This window comes from Solenopsis invicta, chromosome 2 (genome assembly GCF_016802725.1).
Source record: "Solenopsis invicta isolate M01_SB chromosome 2, UNIL_Sinv_3.0, whole genome shotgun sequence".
Lineage (NCBI taxonomy): Eukaryota > Metazoa > Arthropoda > Insecta > Hymenoptera > Formicidae > Solenopsis > Solenopsis invicta.
In genome coordinates, this window is record NC_052665.1 from 7,729,443 (window position 1) to 7,740,178 (window position 10,736).

The 10,736-nt window shown below is 34.5% G+C and overlaps 1 protein-coding gene across 1 annotated transcript; it reads right to left on the reverse strand.

Annotated features, from left to right (window-relative positions):
- Positions 1–4,656: 4,656 nt before the first annotated feature.
- LOC105200778 (trypsin-1) lies at positions 4,657–7,096 on the reverse strand. The gene is made up of 6 exons (XM_011168496.3): positions 6,889–7,096; positions 6,665–6,753; positions 6,178–6,319; positions 5,995–6,105; positions 5,579–5,722; positions 4,657–5,141 (listed from the first exon to the last, which is right to left on the reverse strand). The coding sequence occupies exons 1-6, from the start codon at positions 7,081–7,083 to the stop codon at positions 4,995–4,997; spliced, it is 828 nt and encodes a 275-aa protein (XP_011166798.2). The 5' UTR covers positions 7,084–7,096; the 3' UTR covers positions 4,657–4,994.
- Between the last annotated feature and the right edge of the window lie 3,640 nt (positions 7,097–10,736).

The following is a 10,736-nucleotide window of genomic DNA, read 5'->3' on the forward strand; positions in this document are numbered from 1 at the left end:
AACGTCACCAATATGGCGAGCGAAGTTCTCCCTCGCAAGTACGTCCGAATTTTCGTGAGTAATCTACAGTGAAATAAACATTCGGACGAGACCGCGAGATCGCTCTGACACGCGCGTGTTGTTGTTCTTACGGGACGGCGTGAAAGTCGACAAGGAAAGTTCACCCCGCGCGAATCATCGCGACATTCCCCGGTCAATGTAGCGCGCGTTACCATCGATGCCGAACAGTTGGTCGTGTGTCTCTTTCGCTACCTGATGATGTCGCATCGCCGCGTGCCGGAAGCAACGCCGTCAACCAAGTGTCGCGAGTTGTTTTAGTAATTAGTGCGCGATCGTAATTGATATCGTTCGCGAGTGTTTTATTGTGCACGAAATCTGAGAGGAGGCGGAGGCTCTGGACGAGCATCGGGCAACGGCGGAACAGCTCTGTAGGTGAGGGATTATTTATACATTGTTAATTATTGGTAGCTCGGCAAAAACCATCGCGATTTCATCCGATGTTAGCGATTCAGCCGTAATAAATCTCCGGTTCACGTAAGAGCTGCCGCGTTTTCCAATCTTCTCTGGTGGATGGAATAGCGACGAATAAACGCACGCGGTCCATTTCTTTCTCATTAAATTATGTTTCATTTTCGGTAAATCAGAGTCGTTTGCATAGCCCATTTTCAACGAATTCTAAAAGTGGAGTTTTAACTCACAATCAGAATTTCAGAGTTTAGAATAGAATCTGGTTTGTAATTTCATGCGTAAGAAATATTTTGAAAATTAAAATATACATGCATGTACATAAAATGTATATTAAAATATATTAACACAGCTATTGTTTGTAGCTAAATGGCCGCTGCAAACAAATTTTGAATACATCAAATAAGTAGCAAATAATTTCCTTTATGAATCGCATTTGATTGTGCTAAAATAGCTGTGCCAACTTAATAGACGTAGATATTTCAAAACAGGCCTGAGTAGATAGTTTTAACTAGTTAAAACGTTATTAATTTTTATCTTCAATTAGTTATTTGTAAACACAAATTTTAATTTATTAACTTTTTTCCTAAGTTAAAAAAATCATATATGCCACAAAAGAAAAAATACATTTTCTATAAAAAAATATTTTTTTGTTATTTCATAGATTTAATTTACAAATTAAATATTAAATGTATTTGACAATCTACATTATAATTGTTTTGAATAATTTGTTTTTAAAAAATTACGATTTTTTTAAGTTAATGTAAATAAAAAAAAAATTATTTTGAACGTTATTATAATTTTGATTTATATACATTTTACAGATTAATGTAGCTGTGTTACAACTCCGCTGCTGCGCATCGGTCCGGTGAGTTATAAAATTTCTTTAATATTAAAATAATGTTTTCGTAAAAGTTTATTGAATATGTATGCATAAGCTAATCATTTAAAGATATCAGGTCGTCGAATTCGGTGCTCGTTCCGTTTTAAAATATTTTGAAATTAATTTTGCGCAGGTGGGGGGTTAGCTTAATATGGGCAATTCAAATACATATTGCGCCATGTCGATACATTTAGACCGCGGTCCGATTCGCGCTCAAACCGCTATTGGCTTTAATCTATTCTTGTTTATGCTCAATGAACAATAAAGATAGAGGCCAATAGCGTTTGGAACGTGAATCGGCCCGCGGCTTTAGTCAATATGACAGATATCTTAACAGTTCTAACTCGCTAACTTTAACGCTTAATAACTTGCTTCGCGGGGCAGACCGCCACATTTTTCTTCCGGATTCTTTTATTTTGAGTGAAAACGCGTTGAATGAGTACTTTATTTTTATTAAGACACTTGGGTTGATGCTCTTAATTTAAATACTTACTCTGGAACAATAGCATTAATTTTTAAATGTAAACTTGTTTCATTTTTATTACGTAACCGCATGCTTTTAAAATATTCACATATTATTGTGCGCTTTTGCAATAGATATGAACGGATGCATCGCTTTACAGAACGGCCAAAAAAAAAAACGCGAGCCGTACTAGCATCGTGAAAATTTCGTCGCTGAACTTTTTCCAGATATCTATTTCTTTATTCCGACATCCGGATTAATTGATGCCACTATCAATTTTTCCAAGCGCGAGAGAAATTTCCGATCATCCGGCTTCCGAGAATTCGACCTAGATTCCGCTTGTTTGTCGTCGCAATCGCCCATTGGAACCAATCGTTTTAGAACAAAATACCGAAGGCGAACGTTGAAACTAGAGCTCACCAGTCTTTATTGTGCCGTTCATGAGATGATCCGGAACGAGCCGGTTGGAAAATAATTAAACGGCTTCACGAGGCAAGTAATTAAACGTAATCACTAGGAGGAACGACGCTTGGATCGAAGGTATTCTTTTCGGAAAGCCAACTCTTTTCAAGAGCAGGAAACCGGAGAAGCAAGATAGACGCACACTTTGACGCAGAAGATGCGCCGGTAATGCGCACGAGTTTATTCAACCAGTAAACTTTCCAAACTCGAGTACGGCGCTCTAGGGTTAGCAACGTTTCGCGGCACGTATAATTCATCGTTATCAGAAATTCCGGATATATTCCCCGCGCTCGAAACAACACAGGCGGAACGGGACGCAGACCGCCGCCGCCGCCGCCGCCAGACAACAAGGTCTGATATCCGCGCGAATATCGATCGCTTATGCCGGTTATAATGCCGCGCCGCATTAGTATGCCACGTCTGCTACGATTCTTAACGGCCAGAACCGGATAGCGCGAACGCGCTGCATCTCGGCGCGATTTCGGCATAGACGCGCCTCTTTACCGTCGAAACGGGGAGTCGACGATCATCCCGACGTCACGTACAGCAGCAATGCTCTTTACGACGACATCCGGTACGTAGGTAGGTAGCTGGGTAAAGCGGACGCGCGGGCATCGACTGTTTGTGCTAGCCTTTACGAGTCAGCCACCTGTGCTTGGTGCTGCAAAACCATTTATTCAATGCCACCGCGGCGGCAACGGCGAAACCTGGAGCACCGTTCCGAGTCGACACTGAAATTAATAATCCCGCGTGACGAACGATTACGTCGAGGCGAGTGTAAAGGGCAGCAAGATAATATTTATTGCATTGCGCAAAATTACACGTCGCCACCTTAGAACTGATTACACTTGCTTTCGCGTGGAGATGACACAATTCTCGAAAACGGTATGGCGATTAGAAACCTACGCGATTATGAACAATGTTATGAGTAGTCAAGAGTATGCACAAGTTTCGATTAATGTCGTAATGCAAGTTATTGCTGATCGGGATCGTTATTGGTTTTCGATTGATGCTTTAAATTTCGGGAGGGGACAAGTTGAGATTTTGAGCCTTGACGTTTATTTGTTTTCTTGATATCGTAATCCATTGAAAGACCTTAAGGATGTGTCGGACAATCATATACATAGTCCCTACAAAGTTAAAGTTTGGAAATGTGTTTAATATTAACACTTCAAATAAATTATACATAAAGAAAAGTTAAAAATTGTGTTTCTAAATTTATATTTTTATTTAATAACATTTTTATTTATTCTATTTATTATTAAAAATTAAAGTAGTTTTACAACATTAAGAAAAATCTCAATTTTTTGTGTAAGTACTTTAGAAATTCAAAATAATTTATACAAAGTTTTATTGTGATTATCCGTTCAATTATTTTGTAAATAAATAAATAAGTACATTTTGATTATTTTACAAAACTGATCTCTGCATCGTAATGAAGCTTCATATAAATTATCTTAAATATAAATTATCTTAAATATTTAAAGTTAAAATATTTAAATTTAAATAAAAAGTTCAGATATTTTTTCATATTTATTTCTTACTTCATTATTACATTATTAATTATATTTTCATTGGAGCACATGTCTACTTTTTATTAAAATAATTTTTATCCTGATAGAAGATTGCTGCCAAATTTTTTTTTCTACTGCTTTTAAATGCAATATAAAATAGTCTGTAATTTCTTCATAATTTTTTTAATGTCTTGAGAAATGTTTCAAACATCCTTAATTAAGTTTAATATCTGTTATCGATACACGCAATAGAAAGGACTACATTGCCGCAACTACACCGTAGCCACTACTGCATATACAAATCGAGAAAGTAATCAGATTTCGCTGCAACAGTCAATTATTTGATGTTACAACAAAACCTTGGTTTGGTTGAAAAATCCTGCTGAGTAAATTTACTCATAAAACTACACGAATTTTGTTACGAAAGTAAATTTGATTTGTTGCCAATGCGAAATAAAGTTTGTCCCTAACAGATCTGTCACACAATAAATTGTAGCACAGCAATTTGTTATTATAGCAAAATCAGATTTAGTAACATTTTTTTAGTTTATAATATTTAATAATTTAATATTTTCACTTAACAAATTATTCTAGAAATTATTTTACTTTTTATGTACTAATTCTCTCTAACAAGCATTTGTTGCAGCATAAAATACACTGCAGCTATAAATCTTTTTTCTTTGTGTACAATTCGACAATGAAATACATTATGTAATGAGAAAATTACGTAATAAAATAAATTGTAACTCGAAAAAATGTTAAAAAAATACGTATCCGCATGAAATAAATCCGTTTGTAGGAACTATTTGGAACTGTGCTAATTGAGATTAAAATAGGAATCAAAAATGGTGTGCTTACACAAGTTAAAATTTTGATGCGTGCAAACGCGTGGAAATAACGTCTACGTTTATTCGTCGAAAATGAAAACATAGAACAATTGAGAATTGATGAAACATTGTAAATTTAAATTTTTGTCTCAGAATTACATCATTATTATTGTCAAGATCACTTTTCTACATTTCACCTCACTTTGTTGTACAATTCGTGGGTTGAATAATTTGTAAGTTGCAATTTTTCGTAATGTTGTCCAGTTTTGATGCGGTTAAACAGAAGTAAATATTTTTTCAACGGTACGCTGCCTCTCTCTCTCCACTCTCTCCCCGCTATCTCGGAATACGTCCAGACGAAAGGGGAAAAATTAATTCTGCTACACGTTCGTGTGCTTGGTTATCCACTGCCGTACGGCGGATACTCGCGTATACACTCCTGGATATCCAACACTCGCACACCGAGCGCCCCAGGACACGATCCCAATTTGGACGCCGTGGTACACGAGCGCGCCGCCGGAATCTCCCTGCGTCATGAACAAATAAACCTTTTTCACTTTCGTATAGCAGAAATCAATTTCCGAAAAGTAGTGCGGATCGAAAATAAAATGAGATTGTTTTAATGCGAGATTATTTAATTCTAATGTTGCTAAAAATAAAAAGTATATATTACATAATAAATATATAATATATAAAATATACGTATTATATATTTATACATAGAGTTACGAAAAGAAATTGTAAATTTTTGTATTCTCACATAATATAACCAATTAAATAACGAAATTCATGATATATAGAGCAATCTTGCTTGCAAGAGGTCTCAATTGGAAAGCCGCGAAAAGAATGTAATGTATTCCGTTTCGTTTACAACATTGCGACAAAAAGTGCAAAAAGATTGTTTAATCAAACGAGCACCCATCATGAAACTGCCGACAAATGTCGATTGATATTAGAAACGTACCTTACAAGCGTCTTTTTTCTCATTACCGGCGCAAAGCATATTGGGGGTCACTGGCCTAAGATGGAGGTAGGATTTCTGACAGGACTCTTGCTTAATGATCGGCACAGTCACGCTTTGCAATATTTTCGAACTCTTGCCGTTTGGCTGAAATTTACAGAATGCCTGTATAATGCGGGTTGCCGAACGTTTACGAACGTTCCTATCCATCTATCCGAGATCTCGTCAACATTTGTCACGACGGACAACCGGAACTACGTCAAGCGCTCGACAAACGAATTTTAATGTTTACACGCAGCTAAACAATCTCGTTGAACATCACTGTCAACGTAAGCATCTTAGCGGCGATAAATCTTGACACTGATACGAGCGCGTAGACGCGATCAAAACGGCTTATGGATGGCTAGAAAAGGACTTACCGATGTTTTGCCCCATCCTGCAACAATTGCTGAGGTACTAGGTACGGGAGCCGATGGGAGCGCAAGAAGAACAGCTTTTACATTTGTACCAAAGTTCAAAACTTTAAACAACTATAAAAACAAATTTTTTTTTTAAGTATTTAACACACAAATGTACGGAATAAGTTGCAATTGGCTACGTACTTTAATTAAAGCCACGTCGTAATTGTAAGTGGTCTCATCAAAATTTTCATGATAAATAATCGAGGCAATACCTCTGATCAGAGCGCCTCCTTCGTCATGATAAATGCTGCCAACGCGCACAGAGAAGACCGACGAAGGCCCGCTAAATAACAATAATCGTAAACGTTTACTTGATCTGACAATTTCTGTGAGAATTACATAAGTTATACTATCTAATCTCAGTCAAGAGGATCGACAAGAAATTCACATATACACGGAAAAACACAATTTTGCTGAAATACAGATCTGAAAATAATCATGTTAAACCATTAAAAAATTTATATTGAACGTTTAAGCTAGTTGCTAAAATGTTAAAACTTTTCGCAGCAGTATCATCATCCTTGAACTTTTGTAAGTATTTTGATAGTTTAACATTAAATTACTTTCTCATCTGTATCTAGCTAAATTTTTAGATAGTAAAATAAAATTATTCTTTTCGTGTATGTACTCATTAACGCAATGTGCCGCTGTCAAAATCCATTTCTGGTGAATTATGGAGCCTCCGCAGTGGAACTTATCATTTTTATGAATAGAAACCTGAAAAATAATTTCTTTTATGAAAATGTTAACTATTATATTTGGTAACAATACTCGATCGTAATAATTTCATAGGATTACTCGGGTGTTCAATCATATGACAATCCCGAAGAACTATTTCAACCGTGAACTGACCTGATACGGAAGCTTACTGATGGTTGTATTTGTGCCGCCGATTATTCTAGAGTCTAAGCACGAGGCGGAAACTATCAACGCCAGACAGAATATAATCAGCATGATTGTGGTCGTAGGCAACTCGTCGGCTACTGACATTGTTATTCGAGAATAGGCTCTCGAATTAACGACGAATCCCGATAAGACAAACAACATTGCGATATCGAGATATGATATACGTTAGTATTCTCAGAAACCATTCATAGCGTGCATTTTCAAGGGGGGATGACTATTATTACTGCACTATCTTATATATACAGAAACAGATAAATTATTTTTAGATCTAAAACCGAACGTGCAATAATACGTTACAAATGAATTTAAGAGAGTTTAAACTAACAAAATTTTAAACTAACGAAGTTTACTTACTTTATAAATACGTTTCAAATACGAACAATCACTAGACAGATCAAAGCGCTCGTCTAAATTAGGTTCGCGTTTTAAAGCTTTTAACGTCGCATCGATATTTCCAGCAATCAATATTTTTTTTTTACTCTTTTTTTATATTCTATACTATACGATTTCATAGTGCAGTGGAAAATAGTCTAACTTTTCCTATTTTTTTTATGTCCAAAATATACATCTCAATATATATCTCAATATAAAATAAAAATGCGTTCACGGAACAATCTATTGATTGCGAAAAATGAAACGTGAAACTTTTGAAACTGAAATTGAGCAAAGCTAATGTTCGCCAGAATTATTTCCATTTTGGCGAGGATTGTCGCTGGTTGGACGACGAAGAAGAAAGTTCGTCCGTAGTTATGAATTTCACAGCACGATTTATTATACAAGTATAAGTAAATACAAGTACTTATTCGTTACCGCGTCAATTGAATTATCACTTTGCTAAATCGTGACTTTTTTGGCACATCATAAAAACCCGCAACGTTCTAAAGTCTTAAAATTATTTATATTGTTCATATAAAATCAGTACAATGGTATTAATTATTCTAACATAACTGTAACATATATATATTGTTTAATTTATTTATTTATCGAATTAAGATTCAAATATTATATTTCTAAGGAGTTTGCAATAACGATTTTAATCGAACAAAATTAATTGTTATTTTTAAATTTATAAAATAAAGCAAAAAATGATGCTAACACGTCAAAATTTAAACCAAAATAGAAAGAAAAATAATCATTTTGGTGTAATAATTCGCTTGGAACTTTTGAGATTGAAGTAACACACGAATCACCAAATCTAATAATTACAGTACAGTAGCAAAAAAATAATATAAAGTTCGATCGAATATTGATAACATAATAATCTCCTGCATTTTTCAGAAATACGCCTAGCATACGATTAATGTCGTGGGTGCGCGCTCCACACGTTCGTCATAATCTCTGTGATTAGTTTGCACGCGATTGTAATTAACTGTATTTTCGCGAGTGTTGTGTTTCGTGCTATAACAAAGAAATCTAAAAGAAAGAGGCCTGGAAGAGCGACAGCACAGCCATAAAGCGAGTACCTCATTTATATATTATTTATTACTTCCGGAAATTAACTTTATTCATTTCGTTTTATTTGACTCATTTAGTTGAACATTATACATAAAAACAGAAAAAAGAATTTTTATTTATAACGTTTTATAAAAGTTTATATTTAAAAAAGGGAAGAAGACCTTTTTGAAGAGCTGCTATTTAATCATTTTATTAAATATCGACTTTCAAAGACTGAATAAAGAATTCGATGCACGCAGTAATTATCCTTTGAAATATTAATTATATTCCACTATAATTTGAATATATCAGTATTTTATTAACGTAATTGTGCTTACAACTCCACTACATTGTGCCTGAATATTAGCTTTTGTTTTAATTTTTAAAGTGATGCAGTATAATTAATAATTTTATTTAAATGCATAGGAATATTACAAACAAATATTTCATATCATAGAGTCATTGCTTTAAAACGAATAGTTTATTTTACTTCGCGAATGACCTAATTGGAATCAAAAGTCTATGCAACCGTATGCTAATTTATCCTGTATAGAAGAGATATTCGTTTTGTATTGGATCTGTTTTCGTAGGCGAAACTCATAAAATATGCTTTATACATGATTATGGTTCTAAGCTACTCTGTATAATTGTGTACAAATAAGGAAAAGCTAATTATTTGCTATCGCGCCCAATCACGTTTATTGCGAAACAACAATCTCACTTACCGGAATGTTGCTCAACGAATCTGAGAGTGGGTGCTGCCCTCGTATACGTAAACTTCCTCCTGGGTTAACTCGTTGTAATCTGTTCGAAATTTCCAACTCCTAATACTTACTTAGTTTCCACCACGTACAACGGTTTAACACGTACGTGATGCTGCATGCTGACGCACGAACAATATGAAATATTCCACTGTCATGCTTCTTGAAGTTATATTTGCGTCCCTTAGCATAAGTCTAGTAGCAAACATCAATTTTGCGACCGTAAACAAACAATAAAATCTTACATAAACATTCAATATCAGCGTCTTACAAAATTTGAAAATAAAAATTAAAATAATTAATATAATAACTGAGCGTTAAAGCCAAGCTAGATATTAATAATAATAATATTATTTAGTTGTGATTTTAACGTTTAAAAACACAAACGTTTCAACTCTTATATCGGATTTTAATACCATTTCGATTGTTAACATTTTTAACAAATTTTATTTTCGCATATTAATACAAATTTTATGGATTAAATGCTTTCCGTTTACTTTTCAAATAGAAATCAAATTTTACTTTAATGGCATTTTTGTTTTTGAGGAACATGTGTTTGTTATAAAGATATTTATTAAATGTAACATTTTTTTATCGTCCATCGAAATATTGCAAAAAAAATAGCAATGTGTTTTGATATTTTTATCTGAATTGTAAAAAAAGTTATCATTATAATTAAACTCAGTATTTCGCTTGTATTGAATTATCGTAACTTGAGAATCTCGTAAACAAACGGATAATGTACGCTGTGTTATCGTCGAAACGCATTTTTAAGCAACACGTATAACGTGACTTACCGTGGTCACCCACAACATCGATAAGGAGCGACTCTGCGTTACTTGTCGCGACATTGAAATTATGGTGAGCGGAAAACAACGTTTATCCAAATTTACGTATAACAGATTTGCCATGAGGCGAGATTATCTGATGCACATTTCACTAATATTCCAACAACGCACGCATTTTTGCATAATATTCTCCCATTTCAAAACCGAGAGCAACGTGAAAAATTACAAGTTAAAATGCCCTTTTACTACATCGCTCAATTTAACCAGAATTTTCTGTTTTTACATTAATTAATTTCACGCCAGTAAAATGTAATATCACGTCCAACGGCGTGAAGATTTATACGCAGAATGGCGTTAATTCTCTATTTCGTCGAAATTATATTACAGATTAAGGTATTTATCGCGGTCTCGATATTTTGTTTAAAAAAAAAAAAAGAAATACTAGGAAAATTTTTTACTCGAATGGATGATAAATGCGAAAAAATATATAAACATTGTTTTAACGATACTCGCCACAATACAATGTCATTCGTGCATTCGAGGTGCGCGTAGTTACGTCCGTAATTATGATTGCTATACATTTTTATCTTCCAGCCTTCATTTCGCGACGAAACGTAGCGTCGAGCTGTGTAACGCGATATTACATTTTTACTTTGATCTTGCATTCTCGACACTGACTCATTAGCAGCTTCATACTATTCGCGGTAAATACTTCGCCTAGATAAAAATTTTTGTCGATGAAGATGACATCGTTTTCCTCTTCGTTTGCGTTTCAGCGAGTAACGCCAAGATGCAATTATGCACGTCTAAA

Coding starts and splice junctions, on each gene's coding strand:
- LOC105200778 (XM_011168496.3), bottom strand. CDS start 7,083: ATGTTGTTTGTCTTATCGGGATTCGTCGTTAATTCGAGAGCCTATTCT. Junction 6,754..6,888: donor TCAGTAAGCTTCCGTATCAG/GTCAGTTCACGG, acceptor ATTATTTTTCAG/GTTTCTATTCATAAAAATGA. Junction 5,723..5,994: donor CAGGATGGGGCAAAACATCG/GTAAGTCCTTTT, acceptor TGTAAATTTCAG/CCAAACGGCAAGAGTTCGAA.